General features: G+C 30.5%; 1 protein-coding gene across 4 annotated transcripts in view; it reads left to right on the top strand.

Annotated features, from left to right (window-relative positions):
- LOC130902468 (ATP-binding cassette sub-family C member 4-like) overlaps nt 1-21,031 on the top strand; it is a 42,672-nt gene that overhangs the window by 9,000 nt on the left and 12,641 nt on the right. The window contains exons 1-11 of one of the 4 annotated variants that reach the window (XM_057814642.1): nt 24-294; nt 3,884-4,072; nt 5,376-5,486; nt 7,427-7,769; nt 9,101-9,323; nt 11,708-12,003; nt 12,914-13,256; nt 15,252-15,697; nt 17,695-17,844; nt 19,674-19,745; nt 20,623-20,703. In XM_057814642.1, coding sequence (XP_057670625.1) covers nt 3,999-4,072; nt 5,376-5,486; nt 7,427-7,769; nt 9,101-9,323; nt 11,708-12,003; nt 12,914-13,256; nt 15,252-15,697; nt 17,695-17,844; nt 19,674-19,745; nt 20,623-20,703 — 2,139 coding nt within the window. In that variant the 5' untranslated portion in view covers nt 24-294; nt 3,884-3,998. Of the gene's footprint in view, nt 1-23; nt 295-2,659; nt 2,942-3,547; nt 3,752-3,883; nt 4,073-5,375; nt 5,487-7,426; nt 7,770-9,100; nt 9,324-11,707; nt 12,004-12,913; nt 13,257-15,251; nt 15,698-17,694; nt 17,845-19,673; nt 19,746-20,622; nt 20,704-21,031 lie in introns of those variants that run through there. The other 3 variants (XM_057814643.1, XM_057814644.1, XM_057814641.1) reach the window with 3 other exon arrangements.

Below are 21,031 nucleotides of genomic sequence, written 5' to 3'. Positions count from 1 at the left end.
GTTTCAACGTTTGCCCCTACTTTTTTCTATTTTTATTTTCTCGATATTAAATAAACCAGTTCCATAGATATAGCGTAGTGTGTGAATTATCTAATGTGTAATTTAATACACGTTTCATACTAAATGTTTCGCGTCATTAATAAATATGACGAAATAACGTGGCAATTGAACCAATTTATGAATGCATTACTGATTTATGGATGGATATGATTGTTATCACCATTCCAGTTATTTCAGATAACAATTAAACAATTATATCAAAGATCAGACAAGGATAAGATCCAAGTATTTGAGGTATTGTTCAAAATTTTCACTTAATATTCAGTATTATTATAATTATTTGAATTTCAAATCCCTCGTGTAAATACAACCTTGGAAATGTTTAAAATATAATGAAATATTTAAATTTTCTTCAATTAATATCTCTATACGAATATAAATAAATACTTATATGTTTAATATTACTTTCATTCATATAACTAAATAACTAGGATTTTCTCTTTTTGGTTCCGCAAAGACAGCTGTTCAGTATTCATATCGATCGGAGATTATACAACCTCTGTAATGACTGAACGTACGAAAGGAAATTGAGCTTAATTTACGATAGTTACTAATTCTTGGAAACATGTGGTCTTCGAACAACCTCGCGTTAATCCGAGGTCTCTTTCAACAATCTCTTAGCACAATCTGATGTATCAGATTTGAACTATGTATATTAGTCTTGTACGATTGTAATACACTCACATGGTTTTCTCCTGAATAATAATGGCTTATATGTCAAAAAATATTGGATTTTAGAGAGTTCGAAATTGATAAATTCTTCCAGTTCAACATTTTAAACATGTATCTCAGTTGATTAGAAATATTCTCACTATTTCTATTATATATTTATACATTTTTTTCTCTTCTATTTAATGTGTTGCCATCATCTTGTTGAAGTTCAGTTTATCCTCAATATTTTATTTTTTCCTCCCATATTTATTTTGTTTGTGTTCTCCTTTCGTACTGACAATTGCAGCATTCTTCGTTCAATCCTGAATGCATTTCGAATTATCTTCATCTATTTTTGTGGTTCTAAATACTCCTCTTCGGTACTTCATCTAACGCTGGTTTCATTTTGTTTGAAATTTAAGGTCCATGGGCAAATTTCTAGATTGTTTTTGACCATTTCAAAAATTAAAATGAACTCGTTTTCTCTCACAACTACAGAATCTTTTCTCAATCTTCTACGTTGTATAGTTTCCTCTGCAACTTTTAATTCACAGTAGTCTCAAACTTTCCTTTAATCTGATATTACCTCTTTTCCGTTTTTAACATCCCTAGTATCTCGTACAAATCAGATGTTACTACTAAAAAATATTTACTTTATCAATTTCTTGTATTTTTATGGGGAAATTGCTAACTTTTATCTCAAATTTCATCTTCTTTTCTAATGTTTTATATAGTAATATTGTCCAGTACTTATGCCTTTGGCTCATATACTTTGTGCGGTCAATGAGCTCTTGGCCTCATGTCTAAATAGAGTGCGCTCGTAAAAACTTTTATTAGTGAGTCTCAACAAGCTTTACACAAAATTTCAACTTGCTGCTTCGATCCTTTTTATTATAGTAGAGCTGGAACCACCACTCCTTCAAGTTATTTTGAAAAATATCTCTAATTGAGTATCGCGCTGTTATAAAATTATTGATTAAAGAAGAATTAATACAAACACAAATGTGAAACAAAATGGAGGCTATTTACAGTGACTTGGGTCCACCAATTTCAACAATTAAAACTTTGTTTAAGCTTTTTCGCTGGAAACAAGTTTCATTAAAAGATGACCCACGTGCGGGAGGTCCTGTGACGGTGACTATTCCAGAACACATTAAATTAGCGGAAGAAATTTTCAGAGGGCTAAAAAGAAAAGAAATTGCTCCATAGACCAAAATATCCAAAATAAGTATTCTAAGGATCCTACATGGGTATTTAAATATCACAAAAAGTACAGCACAAAAGCACCAAAAAAGTAATGGCTAAATATTTTGATTGGCTTTAAGGAATCAAATATAATGGGCGTAACATATTACACTGACTTACTAGTTGAAAAAAATTATTGAAAAAAGACTGAGCAAAATCAGCCGAGATGCGCTTTCTTCATGACAATGCTTCGGTCCACACTGCTTCGATTTTCAAGGCTACTGTACATGAATACACCATAAAGTGCAGATCTGACCCCGTCGGACTATTTTTTGTTTGAAAAGCTGAAGGCTGAGTTAAGGGTGAAAGATTGTGTATAGATCCTGTGATATATGATCTCTCTAAGATTATTGGAGATTTTGAATTGATATAATTCATGAAAATTCCAATATTTTTAATATTCTTGTGTTGTTTTTATTGTTTTTGGTATATTATGGCTAGAACATGAAATCTATTCTATCACACCGTCTTTCCAACATCGTAAAAGCTTCGTTAATCGCATATATTGTTTCGTTCTTTTGATTTTAAAATATATAGGTGCCATCAATATTGTAACTTTCAAAATTTAAATGATTTGTGGAATTTCTGTTTCCTCAATATATCAGTTGAAATTACCGAAATACACGACAATGGATAGCAAAACAACTAAGTTTTATCAAGTTGAAGAGTTTTTTGACAAAAAGTTTTTTCGGTTGATTGTTGATCAATAGAATACATTATGATTTCACTGGGTCAATCGAGTCAAATTTATCGTACGTTTACTCACTATGCATTTTTAAAATAGTCTATACTATACGGTTTAGGAGAGAAGAAATTGTAGGAAATTATTATAGAAATAAGAAATGTGATAATGCCACTACGTACATATTTAACAAATCTCATCCAAATGAAAACAAATCATCAGTGAATTTCCAAATTGATGGATACATTTATGGAAAAGAGACGGCACGAACCTCAGTCAATAATCATAAATAAAAGAGTCAAGGTGATATTTTTGGATTTACTTCTATGAATAGTACCTAATAACTCAGGCTTCTAATCTACTATGAAGTAGTAATCATGAAATTTTCAAATTTCATTTATATAGACACAATTGCAGGTACTGAAGTGAAACTAAACCTTATTTATTTGTTAAAAAGGCGGCAGTATTCATTAGTTTGAGCGACATGGTGAAATCATTCTTCATTTTTGGTAACCTAGACGGCGGAAGTTATTACATCTGTTGGAAAATTACAACGAACTATTTCTCATCAAGATAGTACCTGTCATTATTTTAATAATCGCTTTCCGGGTCGATGAATTGGAAGAAGAGAACTTATCAATTGGTCTGGGGTCATTTGGAAACAACTCTAATCTCTAGAATATTTACATCAGTATTTTATTACTTGTTTAAAAATTTATTACATTAGCTGTTATTTAGAAGGGGTACTTTTTATTGTGACACAGTGTATATAGCACAATCGGCCTTCGGTTACACATTAAGCTAATATCAAATTATCGACGACATAGACCTATATCAAAAACTGCGCCATAGTTCAAGAGAAGACCGTAATTTATAGTTGATTTCCAGCATATGTTGATAAAAATTCATATCTCCTCCAATCATTTAACAAGTTGTTTATTATGCAGCCTTCAATTATTATCTAACTACGTTTTGCTGCTCAAATTTCATGTGATTGTTTTTCTACAATTACAAGTAAATGAAATATTTATTTAAAAAAATGAAGGGCATCAATCTTCATACGTGAGTGTGGTTTGTAGCGTGAAATATAGTGTGAATTACAACGCTATTGAGGTAGACTTAATATAAATTTATTCTTGTATACATTTCAAACCGATCTAAGTGTAATAATATCTCACAATAAAATCGTAAATTAACTAGTATCGCGTGTATTTCTTTTGGTCTATCTAATTTTTTTTGTTTCAGCACAATCTATTTATCAAATATTTCCCTTCAATGTGTAAATTTGAATGCAACAGATCTAAAAGGAAATCGAGTATCAGAAGACTTCGAATAGAAAAATCGCGGAATCCGATTTGAAATGGATTCGACAGAAGTGAAATATAATCCAAATCCTAGAGAAAAGGCAAACATATTCTCAATAATATTTTTTGGGTAAGAAAATGAGATTTATCATTTATACCGAATGAACATTCGGAGATTTTGGATAGAAATATATAATTCAATAAAGTACTGCAAATAAATGTTATTCGGCTATTTTTACTATTTCCAGACCATCATTTTTCTACTCTTTCTCTTAATTGTAATTTGAACATTAGAGAAAATATTTAGCTATTTAAGAATGCAACATGACCCTATTTCAAATATTTAGTCGTAGAGCCAAATTTTACCTATCGTATTATGAAAAATTATATACCTCCATAGAAAATCTCGCGAATCCTGAAGTGTAAATACTGATAAGATTTTTTTTAGCCGATAAATTACCATCAGCGGATTTTTTTGACGAATTGTGAGGCTCATATTTACCAAACCGTAAATATGTAGTGTGTAGTACTCATCTAAGCACTGAGTACTCCGTAATTTCACAATCTCTCAAATTTCAAGACATTTTTTAAGGAGTATTGTATGAAACGAACTCAGAAAAATTAGATTATTGATTGTTTTGTGGTCAGTGAGTACCGAAAATACTTAAGGATATTCACAGAACCAGTCGAAAAGGTGCTGCCTTCGAATTTCCTTATTAGTACCTCACGAATTTAGAGAACTTTTTAAACAAAATCGAAATAGGTGGAGACGAAACAATAGTATGGGATGGGGTCATATCAGGTCTATAGCCCAGCTAAGGAAGATTTGTAAAACTTTCTCATTGAGGTAGTTGTCATCTTCTGGGATTCCCAAGGAATCTTGTTTACCTATCGATGTCATGTGGAACAAAAAGCAATTAAGAAGTTTATTCTAACTTGTAGGAGACATTTTTAAATGCTTTCTAAAACAAATGTCATGGTCTACTGAGATTTCAAATTTTCCTTCTGTTTGAATGTTTGCGCCTCGAGAGGTTTTGTGTAAATTAAAATGAGATATATTTCAACATCCCCTTGCCCGTCCTTGACTCTTTCTAATTATCAGCTGTTTACTCCAATGAAGGTGTACAGTTGATATGTGAATAATTTCAAAGCGTTCATTCATTTTGAATAGCGATCCGCAATTTTCAAATTGAACTTGTAGTTTTCGTGGAAGCTCAAGTCTTTTTTTTTGAAAATTCGTTGTCTATAGATGCTCCCATAATACTTCGAGAAAGCATTAAAAGCCCAAAATTCTATGGTTGCTATGTCATCCTTGATTTTAAGAGAGAATTATTTGATATATCAACACATTTTTAATTACCCTGATTGATCGATTGTTTCTTATAGATATTGATAGTATTTATTAATGTCTTAAATTCATTTCAAATTTTTAGGTTTACACTGCCAACATTTCGAACCGGTTTGAAAAAGGACATAGATGTTGACGATGTTTACAATACATTATCTAATGATAGAAGTGAGCGTTTAGTAGAGAGATTAGAAAGGTGAGTATCGTGAAACAAGTTTTATGGAAGAAATATTGTAGTTCAACTCACTAGTGGATCTAATTAGTGCCGTTATTAGACTCACTCTACATTAGATTATCGTACATTACTAAAATGTAAATCAATATAATTTGATTAATATGACTATTAAAAGTAGAAACTGTTTATAATTGAATAGTTTTCAAAGCATTCCACTATTCAATTGATCACATATCATATTATAAGTTCATTGGTGTTTTACGAATTCCAATGTCAACACTTATCAACTTACTTCCAATCAGTATCAAAACAAGTGCGGAGTGTTATACAGGGACTTTTATAGCCTGGTATTACTGGAGTCTTCACCTTATTTTTAACTTATTCAATTTTAATAATACTCTTATCTCCAAATATTTTGAATTCACATTGTTCTGAAATCAAGTAGATATTCTGATTGCTACTATCTAATATCAATTAAGTATTTGTTCTGCTTGTAATTGATTATGTTTATGATAACTATACCGAGTCCTTCCACAGTGAAATATTTTTAAAACTGTTGGCAATTTAATTTCAAAACTTAGAGATCTCAAAGATGTCTATTAGAAACAATATAACACAAACTAAGTATAGACATCCTCTCCCTTGCAAGTTAGTAAGCAGAACTTGTGTAAAATACGACAGGATTTAATAAAGAAAATTAAATCATCTTGAAGACAGTCAATATTCTGGTATTTGAATTAAAACCGTCTAGTAGTCATTAAAACGACGAGCTATTTTGGAAGCAGTTCCAAAATAGTTTGGAAGTGCTTAGGCATACTTAACGAACTAAACTAAAAAACATAGTTTCCCTATTTTGGGAACTAGGATTCACAGGAGTGGGAATAATTAAAAAAGTTCTCAAAAACCCTTATAATAGAAAAAGTTCGTAGTGAAGAGTGACGAAGACCAATCAACGGCCAGAGAGCCAAAGCAATTTTTAAAAAGGATATTGAATGCATAATATCACAGAGTATCTAAGTTTGAATGCTAAAGATGTACAATACAACAGGAAAGTTAACCTAAACTGAAAATGGCCTAAAATATACCAAAGAATCAGGAATAAATAAACACTTAGTTTCAGAGGCAGCTCTATGAATTTGATTGGAAGAGGGGACAATAGATCTTTGAGGTCTCAACTAATCGGATCCCTATCGAATATACTACTTGCATGAATATAAAATAGAAGCTTACGATTGACTACATTAAGAAGAGCTGTTATTAATAATATTGCGGATTTGTACGATGCAACTTTTTAATATTCACTCAAAAATCCATTGTGATGGTTGTGTATAGAACCTTTCTAACCTACCTTTAAATTGTGAGATGTTCTATAGAGAAAATCGAATTTTTAGGGAAACTCTCTTCAAAATAACTGGGAGTTGGTTTTCTTTAGTGCATACATAATACCAATTGGAACATAAACTCAAAATATTTGCTGTACACGTGCTAGACTCGTTGCATGTTGATTAAATCAGTCGTTATGTGATTATTATGGGAATTTTTGATATCAAATCTTGAGAAGTTGGATTTATCAGTAAATGGAGAACTACAGTAGTAGTAAAATTAGGATTGTTCAATATTTCACAATTGTTACTAATTGAATACAAAACTGAATCAACATCAAAATTAATATAATGATTTTTTTTCTGATACTTTACGTTATTGTCAACATAGCCGACGATCGCCTCAAATAAATATGTTCTATTCCATTATTTTTTATGATAAAAAGCAACCCTTTAAAAGTAATGCACTAGAAATAGATTTCCTTTATAGTCAAATCTGGTTTTTCAGAAAAAAGTCAACGTGTCACAGCTCATTAATTTCTCATATTTATAAAAACTTCATGTCATTTGTTATAAAATATTATCAAGTAGTGTATTATCTAAAGAAATATACAAAGAATAATATAAACAAATTTTCAGAAATTGGAAAGCACAACTCAATGCGGCAGCTAAAAATCCTAAAAAAAAACCTAGTCTCTTAAAAGCAGTCATGAAAACTTTTTGGGTGGAATATGCTCTATTAGGATTATTAACTGGATTTGGGGATCTTGTACTCAGAACTTTTCAACCAACTATGTTAGAAGGAGTACTAAAGTACTATGCTAATGAAGAAGGATACACAAAATTTTCTGCGTACTTCTATGCTGTTGGAATGATATCATTCACACTTGCAAACTCTCTCGTTTCGTCTCAATATATGGTCAACGCGGGACACGCTGGTATGAGAGTGAGAGCTTCCGTGTGTGCTTTATTATACAGAAAGGTTAGTTTTATAATTCGTGAGAAGATTGTTTTTATCTATATTTAGAATAACGCTTTCGCATATATAGTTTGGCCACTCAAGTTCATAGTATATGCATTATCTTTTTCAATATTAATAAAAATCATTCCATATAGTTTTGAATAGTGTAAATCTTAAATGCAATTCTCATATTTAGACATTTCTAGTTATATACGTTAAAAGTTTGAAGTACATTTACTTTTTATAAAATCGAAAATTGTTATCAATAAAATTTACAATTATAATTAAATATGAATAAAGTACTAAATATATATAAATAATACCATGAGTTTTAAACGAAAATTATAAAAAAATTATATCTATCAAATTACTAATGCTTCGTGGTACTATCATTATCCTTCAATACAAGTTACCGTTCTAAAACAAAATTCTTTTCATATAATTCTAATATTGTTGGGTTTTTTATTCTAAATGAATGTTGTAATACTTCTTCGTAAGGTGTTTGTAAACTACCCTTATTTCCAAGAATCTCCAAAGAAATACGGAGTAGAATCTGGCAATATATCCAAAGCTTTGAATATATCTGTATCACTTTTCCTTTAAAAGTATTTTCAAATATGTCCTTTCTCTCAAAAGACTATGACTTATTACACGGCCTATACCTGTAGCCGTTGATCTAGTGGCTACATCCTTATAAATTCCCTACACAATATTTGTTGCATGTGTCTTAATCGTGCATTTTTGAATGTTTTCACTCCAAAAATTGTTGAAACACACTGCATTGATGCAAAGACGAGATTTTTGGTGGTAAAAAATCTCTTGGAGCTGGATTAAAAAAAATTAAACTACCATTTTAAATATTTCCCCTACATAAGGTTTCAGTAAAATTTCGAATATCGCCACCAGTTGGTCTCACAATGCGTACAATTTCTATTCCAACATTTGAACTTGAAACCTTTTATTGGAAATTAAATTTCTGGCGTATATGTTTCATGTTACTTTAATAAAAAATGTAATAAATTAAATAAATCACTGTTATATATCATAAAATGTGATTGAACACATAAATTTTGACGTTTGTCTCCAAAATTTCTCGAATGATCCAGAATATTAGATTACTGTGAGATAATGTATTCAATAACAGAAATTGCAGGGAAAAATCAATATTCAAAGTTAAGGAACCTCGTTGGAAAATATTCATAGTTTAATTTTTAAAGAAATTATATATCATTCATAATGGGGATGAGTTTTAAGTCTTTACTGATTTAACATATTGTGCTTTGTTTTATGGGAATCAAATTATACTTTTTTTGATATAACATCACCTATTAAGTGCTGATATTTTCATTTAGGCTACAAGATTGAGTAGAACGGCATTAGGAGATACTCCACCAGGGAAAGTGGTAAATCTTTTATCAAATGACGTATCAAGATTCAATTTCGCTTCAATGATAATTCAGCAGTTGTGGATAGGACCTGTTTCCTCAATAATCGTCATCATAATGTTGTACCAGAGAGCTGGACTTCCAGGAATCGCGGGAATAATATTAATTTTTGTCATGTCTCCTTTGCAAGGTAAGTACAATGTAATATTTATTATTATGTAGTGTGAAAAAAACCATTCTTTTGCTTAGTGTACGTATTCATCCTGAATCCTGAATAACACATCACTCAATAAGTCGTGTGAAAAACAATCTAAACAAAACAATAAGACCAACATTTAGTCAGAGGGGAAAAGTGAATTCTTAATAAAGCAGAAGGAAGAGAAGCTAGATATATGGGAAAGAAAAATACTCGAGAGGATAAAGCAGGTAAAAAGGATGGAGAGAACAAATAATGAAATAAGGAATACATTTGAAAAAGCAGAACTCAGCAAAATTATAAGATCTAATAGAATAGAGTGGGTGGGTCACATAAAGAGAATGCCAGATTTTGAAGCAACATAAAAATGATAGACTTAAAATAAGGAAAACCAAGGAAAAGATGGTATGCAGAGGTGATTGAAGACCTAAAAGACTGGAAAAAGAAAGCAAAAAAATAGGAAAGAGTGGAAGGGAATCACTTTCATTCTATGGGCTTGCGTAAAGCATATTTATATATACAACTTTATAAATCCTATAAAAATAGTCATCAAAATGACTTATTTTCAAAATAAAATACTCCATATACATTATTATTGCATTAAAAAAATCATTGATAATTCTAACTGACCATTAAGAAAAACAATTTTAAATTTATTCCAATTTACAAACACTCTCTGTAAACATAGTATATACAATTTTTCGTGTATTGTTCATTATTTTATTGTGTTGAATTTTTGAATACAATTGTTGCTTCTTAGTCAGTATTGACATAGATGACCCATCACTAGACACCATCTTCGAATTATCATCATATTATTTCTCTGAAAAATGTAGTGGCAAATTCCATAGCCGCTTGAAATTATGAAATATTATAATTCTATTAATTTTAATCTTAATAAGAAATTATTTTTAAATTTACATGAATATCAATTTTTATCAGTATTGCACTCTCGAATTATTAATTATCATTACTGTTATATAAACAACGTCCTTGTAGTTTTTTTATATTGTCAATATAATTAGCTTTCTACATGGTTATAATAATGTTTTTGTTTCTAATCATTTTAATTTATTTTCGATAAGTTCAATATTATTTGCTAACCAATTCTACCTAACATTAATTCATAGAAAAGGTCAGATACGTGCATAAAGTAATCTTGAGTTCGGATATAAATTACTAAGGAAATCACATAACAAATTGTCAACTGATCAATTTTTGGATAAAGAATTTCCCTAAGATATTTTCTATAAGACATATTCTCTGCGTATGCTACTTGTGTACACTATTTATTTTTATTATCACTTAAAACAGATAGTATATATTATTAGAAATTCATTTACAGTAATCACTTATCATTTTAACATTTTATTTTATACAAATTTCTAGTATATAATGCACTTGGGTAGTCTCCAATAGTAGTTCCTCTTACTACAGTCACCAAAGATTTATAGAAAACGATCTAGTTAGTTTTTGAAGGGTTGCATTTTAATAATCATTTTACTATCTAGAGTATCAAAATGCTTCATTGTTCCCAAGAAAATTATCAACTACAAAAAGGATTATATCTAGACCGGTCTATAAAGAAGCTACAAATAGCGGAGTGTCGCTATCAAAACAACCCAGAAACAACAATTTACATCTAGATTTGAGGCTTTCACACATTGCTTCATTAATTTAGTACGTAAAGGTGGAGGTTATGTTTTTCTGTCGCAACCGAAGCTTCGCTAAGTTCAACCTTCTCAAATCATCACAAACTGCCCATAGATATTCTTATTATTTCATTTATTTTTTCATATTCCTTATACATAGAATGACTGATAGGAAAGAGTCCACTTATATTGCTGTCACCAGATTATTTTCCTGAGCAAAATTGCAGCAGATCTTTAAGTCTTTTTTCAAAAAATGTGATATTAGTACCTGAATAAAATAAGCTATTTTCATCGTACTGCAAGAATTATAGTAGACCCCTTCGAAAGGTTCAGGTCGTTAATGAGATCGTTGAATATTTTTTTGTTGGAAGATTATAATGAAATATTTAAGGCAGACGTAATGGGAGAACCTTGTTTTAAACCAGTGGAGGATTCTTTTATTCTGGAAAGCCTCCATTAGCTTGTGCGATATTAACCAAAGAGACTATAAAGGGAATCTGAACTGACAAGACAATTCCTCCTAGTAATTTATAATTAGCTTGTTAAACTGGTATAAAAAGCTGATTCGGCTATAGTTCCATATAAACTAGATTATATTCAAATTTTGAATAGAAAATTTCTAATTTTACCTTAAAAGGATTAATAAGAACTAATATTAATTAACATTTCCTCGATTATCATTCATTCCACTGAACGTATTACTATGATTCTATATCTTTATTTTAGCTTATTCTGGAAAACTGGCTGCGAGGTATCGAAAAATGACAGCCATGAAAACAGACGAGAGAATAAGATTGATGGATGAAGTTATTCTTGGTATGCAAGTGATAAAAATGTACGCATGGGAAAAACCATTCGAGAAGGTCATAGCAATAGCCAGAAAAGCTGAAATAAGAATCATTCAGAGGAACGCTTATATAAGAGCACTCTTCATGACTTTAGGTATGGTTACAACAAGAATGGCACTTTTTTCGACGCTGTTAACAATTGCTTTGACCGGTGGAGATATAACTGCTGCTAAGGTATATATTGCATGTGAATTTATATCTATAAAATTTCTTTTTTCCAATTTATAGCTAAACTTAGGTTATTCATAGAAAGTTGTAATCATTTAGAATCTGTATCCAATTCATAGGTAACAAAAACTTATTTTCGCATAGATGTAGCTAGGAGAGAAATCCTCGTCATAGGGAATTTATGGAGTCCGTGGGTTAAGATGTTAAAACATAGATTTAGTTTTATTTCGGCGTTCGCTATGAAAAATGAAACTTGAGGACTAGAATGTGCTATATTTATACTTCTGCAGGAAGAAGTAAAATAAGCAAGAAAAAGAAGTCCAGATAACTACTTAACATAGGAAGAGGCAGAATAAGAAAGAGAAAATGCAAAGGAGAGAATTGTTATTTCATACAAATCTCCCTTTGCATAGAACACTCATTATAATGATGATATAAACGATAGATGGAAGGTTTACAAATCAATCTGATGAGATAATGGCAATTATTCTTTGGAGCGTTTGGAGAAAACAGAGGACCTAATCCTAAAATCTGGATAAAAAAGATAGGTACTCCTCTGAAGGATTAAAGAGCATAGGCTTGCTATGGGTACATTTTTCGACTTTATAAGATACATATTTTCAATTTCGAATAAATGATTGTCTGAACAAGACCATCTCCTAAAATTAAAAGGTCGATAGTGGCAACAGTATATCCGTCTAGAGTTATGTTTTGGTGAAGTAGTTAAGAGTGGATTTCTGGTATCTGTCATTTACCATCTACAATTTTTGTTTTGTCTATCGTCAAGCATACTTTGGAGTTGTAGCAGGTACCTATAAAATAAGATTTTGGATTATTGCAGTTGCTATTAATGCAAAGTTATTTATTACAATTGAAGAGATACATAAAAAAATTTACAAAAACAATCAATTTTTAGGTCTTCGTCCTTATGTCGTATTTCAACATGCTGTCACAAACATTAACTGGAATCTTCACTCGAGGTTTAACAGAAATAGCTGAAATGTTCGTTTCATTGAAACGTTTACAACAATTCCTAGCCAATGAAGAATATAAATATGAGCAGTTCAATAATATTACGTTAGAAGAAGTGGACAAGACGAAAGCAGCGTTGACTGTTAACAATGTAACTGCTAAATGGAATGCTTCGATGAGCGAATGCAGTCTTACTGACATCAACTTGGAAGTTGGAAGAGGTAAATTTATTGGTATTATCGGACCAGTGGGATCTGGAAAAAGTTCTCTTCTTCAAACATTATTGGGTAAGTGTATAACGTCATAAAACATAGATATATTCATATATAAAACGAGGTGTAAGCCATGTTATAAACCTAAACCAGTGAGGTTATTTGAGATAACGCTAAACGTGAGTTGCATTCTCACATACTACTTCAGTTAATATTTTGTCAACATTCTAATGAATGAATCCGACTATACTCACTTGAATCTATTTTCTTAACAGCCAAGCCTCAAACATACTTTGGCAAAAGCAAGTCTATCAAATGTAGTTCTTATACACTTTTTTAGACAAATCACGATTCGAACTTTTCAAGTAGAACACACACATCACATGTAATTTTATTGAACAGATTATATAGGTCACTGTTTTTCAAAATAGCAACGATTAAATGTTCCTCTAATCTAAAATTTTACCTTTTCTATCAAATATGCGATATTAATGTGACTGGGCTCTTTCAAAAATCTACCCATCATTCCTGAATTTTAGGTCTTGGGTCTTGTTTTTACTTACTGAATGTCAAACAAACATAGATCAATACTAAAACCAATTATAACAAAACTAAGAAAAATCATCAGCTGCAATTTCTTATTTCGATTTTCAGCTTGGGTCGATTTTTGAAAATTTTGATTTCTATGTCGTTTACCCATCACTTTTTGGCCAATGTAAAATAATGAGCTTTAGAATCTTCCACACTATTTTTATTCCATATTAACCAGATATTTTTGAAAATATACATTTTGTTTTATTTGTTTCTAAAAAAAATATATAGTTAATAGAGTTTTCGAAACGTTTGAAATACTAATTGCACCAGAAGGTCCTGGTTAGTTTTTGTTTCTCTCTTTTCGGATCCACCCATCCCAATGAACACAAAAAATATCTTTCTCTGGATATAATTGTACTTTATAAATCAATAGACTGGTATAATTATTACCTATTAGTATCTGGACACAATGAAGGTAATTTGTGGGGTATGTACAACTCTAAGAGTATCGATTTTACCTTTATGTGCTTCGATTTCAACACATTATTTAGGTTCAGTTCTCGAAACCAAGAAATCTTCTTGCTGCAGCGTAGAATAATATTCGTTCAATATGAAATTTCCATAATTTTTTTCCGAATTTTGTTCTTCATTTGATATATCATTTTTATTTTTATACAATTGCGTTGGTAATTTCTCAAGATTTGTAGTTTTCCAACTTCTCGATGCATAGAGTGCAATTGAAAATGTAAACTTTCTCTTGCAATAATTGCAATGCGAATGACTATTCCCGACTATCCATCTTGACGTCCAGCGGAACATACGCTCGTCAATAGGCTCGTTAAAACAAATCGTCATAGTCGAAGATTCAGAAAATTACCTTACTAAAATAGTGGTAACATGGAGAATAGTTTAATTTTATGGTAGATAGGGGGGGAAGAGAATATTTGGCGACAATAGTAGTAACAGCGTAATGTGAAAACTTTATGTCATTCCTTGTTTTCATGCTCATGTCTCAATCTCACTCATTCGCTTTCCTTTACAACTGATTCCTATTGTGATTGCCCCTTGATTCAATGCCTTTCAATAGACACATTCAAACACAGAAATATTTCTTACCTCTACCATCCATAATCAATTCGAAGCTATTTGGATACCCAACTTAAGTTTTATAAAATTTGAAAATTCAGTAAAAAATGAAGAATAAATAATATTCTCACAAGTTTATCTCGTGGGCTAGAGCTGAACTTATTTATTTTGTTTCTATAGAAACAACAATTAGAAAGAAAGGATAGATAAAAATCACTGTACCTACAATCAACAGAAATTATTCGCATTGAAAAATTCATTTCACATTTTATCCATTATTCATCTAGATTCACACACCTCACCTTCAGTCTTTGAAGACGATAATGTGGTTATTAAGAATTAAAGGAGAATTAAAATTTTTGTCATACTAACTATCCCGTAAACACATCTCACCTTAATATTATCATGTCACTTATTTGAATAATATTAATATCGTATTTATTTTTTCAGGTGAATTGGATATTGTGCAAGGTGATATAAGTGCAAATGGGAAATATTCCTACTGTTCTCAAGAACCTTGGATATTTGCTAATACGATTCGTCAAAATATTGTCTTTGGAGCCGAGTATAACAAGAAACGTTACAAAGAAGTCATTCGTGTTTGTGCATTGGAGAAAGATTTAGATGCATTTCCAAAACGTGATTTGACCATAGTAGGGGATAAAGGGGCTTCTTTAAGTGGTGGCCAAAAAGCTAGAATTACTCTAGCTAGAGCTGTTTATAGAGAGAGAGATATATATTTATTAGATGATCCATTATCTGCTGTAGACATACATGTCTCCAAAGTACTTTATGAGGAGTGCATAAATGGTTTTCTGGCCAATAAAACGAGAATTTTAGTTACTCATCAAGTACATTATTTGAAAAATGCTGATAAGATCATCATACTAAATAATGTAAGTTATAAATCTGCACAATTTTCATCAAAAAACTAAAACTTAATGTACCTATGTTTTTTCAAATTACTCCCAAACCAATTAAACACGCAAGCTAAAAAATAGAGCAACTGTCCAAAAAATGAAGTTCCTCCTATAAATGTCACTCTTCACTTAAATTTGAAATAATATTCAAGCTTATATTTTCTAAATTTTTTTTATAGTTTTTCCCCATAACAAATTCAACTTTTGGCAGGAAATTTACCAGCTAGAGCTCTATGGCGTTGCAAAGCAATTGACTATTTAATAATCGTATGGTCAATATTAAGGAAAAAATAACATAGTTTAAAGTTTTTTCTAGATAAAAGCAAAAAACAGAGTAAATGTTCACGATTTTTAGTTTGCTGTTGTATTAGCAATACTTCGATTTTAGATAACCTAGTATTGATCCCAAATATTAAAAAATGAGAACTAGCAGCTACTAGTAGTAATACATAATATTATCGAAAAAAATAGCATACAACGTTGCAATTCTGTAAGCCTATTAATCGAAGTAGATATACAGGATGTTCCGCATAATAACCGATTCAGGGCATAGGGGTATAGGGTAGAAAATAAAACGATAACTTCTTAAATATTATTATTGTTTTGGTTATTCGTCTTTTCCTTGAAAGTTTCGTTAAAAAATTACCATTACTCAAAACAGTATCATACAGAGTACCAAATGTGGTATTTTGGAGTTAAAGGGCTGCAAATAAATTAATGTTTTTCTAAATGTTTGGCCCAACTTTGAAGCCTTATAACTCCTCAGGGATGCAACTTGGTATAGAGTCAAACACCTCAAATCGTCATAATTTGAACTCTCCTATACCTCTCTGCTCTGAGTTGGTTCTTATACAAAACACCCTGTATATACCTAGAAGCTTGTTATTTCAAAATTTATTATATTTGACTAAAAAAAAATCGTGGCTATGAGGTTCTTATCTCTTACATGTAAACATCCTGAACTCAACAAAAAAAATCTTCAAGTTAATTTATTTGAATAGATGGATATACATAATATTTCAATTGACTTATCCTTTAGAAGCAATCAAAACATCATAGTTCTATAAGCTAAAATGAAGGATTTAGCAGTTTTATATGGCGTTTTTTCCATCAGAGTCCTCAACCATTAGGTACTTATGTCGGCTGGATAATTCCCGTCCAGTCTTCTAATGTTTTGGGATTCTCCGAGAAGATTAAGTAACACATTAACGTGGGATTTTCAAGACTATTGTGGTATTTCATTATTTGGTATAGGATTTTTGGTATATATGGAATTTTGAGATCAGTGTATGATTTGTCACATACCATGAGCCATCAATTATTATACGAAGTATAATTGGATTGACTTGTCTGGATTATAACTACGTTTGATTTGTTGACATAAACTCCTAGCTCTGTACCATACATCCAAATGTGTTTAATAATTGTTTTGTACAGTAGAAGTTTATTTTCCAGAAGTATTTTGTAGTTGTCGCATATAGTAATTTTATGTTGTTTGTAGACATGTTTGGATATCGTTTCAGTGCCTTTGTAGCATTTTACACGTTGTAGCTGGACTTCCGTGACTCGCTAGTATAACAGTGACGTCTGCAAATGTTCCTATGACAATTTCATTCTTTGTTGTTAGATACTTCTGAGTATATTTCAATAATTCAGTCAAGCCAAGTTATGTTCGACTTACATCCTAAGCTCTGCGGTTTTTCGTTTTGATGTTTCTATCATATACTTGACTCCTCTCTTTTTACTCCGAATCCACAAAATTTTTTCATTTCAAAATTTGTTTCTTGGGCTCAAAAAAACCTTATCACTTTTTTTATATACATATTAAAATATTTTCTTTCCATCTATACAATTGATTCTTTCTTTGAAAAACTAGTAAAAGTGATACAAGAAAATTAAGATCAAGCTTTGAAATTGATTGAAATTTGTCTAAAATTAATTAGAAATTCTAAAATTGTTTTTCTACTTTTCAGGGTAAAATAGAAAAAGAAGGTACTTTTGATGAACTAGCTAATAGTGATAATTTGTATGCGCAGTTACTCACCTCAGAACCTGAAATAACTGACGCAGACAAAACAAACCAAATCGAATATGATCGTCAAGAATCAAAACAATCCAGGAAGGTTAGTCATTTTAAATTTATTTAATTGATGTTTAGTTTTATTATTTATCATATAAAGCTCTTTATATCTGAATGAAATGAGGAAAATGCTTTTTAAAGCAGCTCCTTACAACCTACTGTTTGCAGAAATATTTAAGGGGGCTTAACTCTAGTAGCTAAGGGATGATAATGTACTCTCCATCAGAAATTACATAATTTTTCTCTCTTTAAGATACCATATTTATTGATAATTATTCTTATGCCATTTCGACAAATTTGATTCAACTTATTATTAAAAAAACATTATATATATTTACAAATATGACAAATAAAAACATGACAACTATTTGGAAAATACAAACAGTCTAAAATATAATTCTAGTGAAATATAATTTCGCAGAAAAAAAATATAAATATTTGATCATGGCATGATTATTTTCAACAGTAAACTGCTTAACGTTGTAACCTTAATTCCTCGGCAGGAGACTCTTCCTCAGGAATTGGTATTCGGCCTCAGTTAAATTATTTGAATAACTGTTACTAAGATGAGGTGAACAATTAATATTGAATTGGGTGGAGTTTTTAAACGAACGCCGTTAAACATTAATAAAAAAGACGGAAAAGCTGAAAACACCTCTTGAATTAAATTAAAAATAAGAATTAAGCAATATAAAACTATTCCCGGACGCGATTATCCAAATTAGTATTTATTGTTAAGAACAATAATCCTTGAATGAGCTCACAGCCTAGCAGCTGTAGAACTGCGGGAAAAAAAAATAAAATGAGGAACGAAACGAGAACACAAATGGAAATTACTAAAGAAAAAACGAGTAAAAAGAACATATGCTCTAACATATAAAAAAACTGAATCTTAATTTTTTTAAAATATAACCAAAATTGAATCTGTTATATTCTATTCGTTCTGTTCCCCAAATAAACAGGAAATACGAATTTACGCGGAAACTATTATACAAAATTTGCTCAAAACAAAAGGAAATCCATAGAGAATCCAAAGAATTTTTGTGAGCACAATAATGAAAAAAAAACAAAGAGTTCACCAGCGAATATAAAGAATAAAATCACCACAAATTCACTATAATTTACTTTGATTTAATGTGTACATTGGTAGAGGAAGAATTTGAATACATTCCGAGATTTTATTGAATTTTTAAATGAAGTTGGAGGTTGATAACCAATCAATTTATTCAAAAATTCGAAAGTTAGAATAAATTAAACAGTAGTTACTACTTTGCCACGATATATATAAAAAAAAGGAATATTCATTATGTTTCAAGAAAAACGAAACAAACTGAATGGCATGTTACAACTTTCTAATTATTTACTGCAAAAAAGTTTAGATTCCCTTTTATCACTGGCTCATTTGATTATTTTACTTTGCTGGTACATTAAAATGACTATTTTGAAAAGGAATTTCAGGAAGGTGATCGATACGTTGGGGGTACCGCTAAATCAACACTACTACAGTAATAAAAAATGCAAACGATACAAATGTATTTCGCAAAGCAAATTCAACCTTATTATAAAAATATATTCAAAAATGTATATAAAATAGAACTTTCCAATATATTTCCAGGTGGTATTTAACAAGATAAAATATGTATAGAAACCCCACTTTCTTTTGCTACTGCGCACCCTAATCATATGTCCTATCCAACTTCTGATGATTAGAAATAATTAGTGAACGTCAACTCTTACATATTAGCTAACTGTGTGACTAATTTTCCACAAAATCTATTACTATACTTTAGCCAGAACAAATAATATATAATAACAAAAATTATATAGATATTCATTGAAAACTGGTCAAACTAATTTGGATTAATATTGCAGTTTGGACCTAGACCAGACACTGAAGGAGACAGGCCAAAACGATTCGATCAAGCATCAAAACCATTCGGGAAGGTTTGTAACCATACATATTACATTTATGTAATTGATATTCAGTTTTATTATTTATCATATAAAGTTATTTATATCACAAGAAAATGAGAAAGATGCTTTTCAAAGCAACTCCTTACAATCAACTGTTTGCAAGAAATATTTATGGGGGATTTATGGGGGATTAAAATGGAATTTTACTGAACGCGTCTACTGCAAGATACAACTTACCAGCGAATATAATGTATAAAATCACAACGAATTCACTAAAATATGTTGAAGTTTACTACTACATTAAAATGGCTAGTTTGAAAAGGAATTTCAGGAAGGTGATCGATACGTTGGGGGTACTGCTAAATCAACACTAGTAAGTTGCTACATTTCGGAACTGATTAGCTAGTTTGGAAAGATATGGATTGTGGAACAGATATGAGAGTAGCTGGGACCCTAAATAGAATCAGACACTTCCAAAATCGACATTGTACAAGTCGACCAAAATAAAAGGGTTTATAAATTGATAATAATTATGAAACAACATATATAATTTATTCGCAATAATAAAAAATTCCAACGATACAAATGTATTTCGTGAAGCAAATTCAAACTTACCATAAAAATATATGCGCACCCTAATCTTATGACCTACCCAAGTTCTGATAAATAGAAATACTAAGTGAATGTCAAGTCGTACATATTAGCTAACTATATGGCTAATTTTCCACAAAATCTACTACTATACTTTAGCCAGAACAAAAAACATCTTGTTCAGAAATCGAGTCAAATTCATAACAAAAATTATATAGATATTCATTCAAGATCAACAGATTTTTTTCATAATTTCTGAAAAATGAAATTTGTTAAATACTATAAACACTATATTAATGAGACACTCTGATTGCAGTTTGGACCTAGACCAGACACTGGAGGAGACAGACCAAAACGATTCGAATATGGTGATCAAGCATCAAAACCATTCAGGAAGGTTTGTAATATAATTACATTTATGTAATTGATATTTAGTTTTATTATTTATCATATAAAGTTATTTATATCACAAGAAAATGAGAAAAATGCTTTTCAAAGCAACTCCTTACAATCAACTGTTTGCAAGAAATATTTATGGGGGATTAACTATAACAGCTAACAGTTCTATTGACTTGTAAGGGGTGCTGTTAATAACGACACTAATTAGGAACCCTTAACGTTTCTTCAAATTGGTGGAGATTATAAACAATATTTTTCATTAGTACAAGAAACCACCCAATCACTTGTAAAATGGAATTTTACGCAATGCGCCTACCGCAAGATAC

Source organism: Diorhabda carinulata, chromosome X, assembly GCF_026250575.1.
Source record: "Diorhabda carinulata isolate Delta chromosome X, icDioCari1.1, whole genome shotgun sequence".
Lineage (NCBI taxonomy): Eukaryota > Metazoa > Arthropoda > Insecta > Coleoptera > Chrysomelidae > Diorhabda > Diorhabda carinulata.
This window is presented reverse-complemented; position numbering and strand designations above follow the sequence as displayed.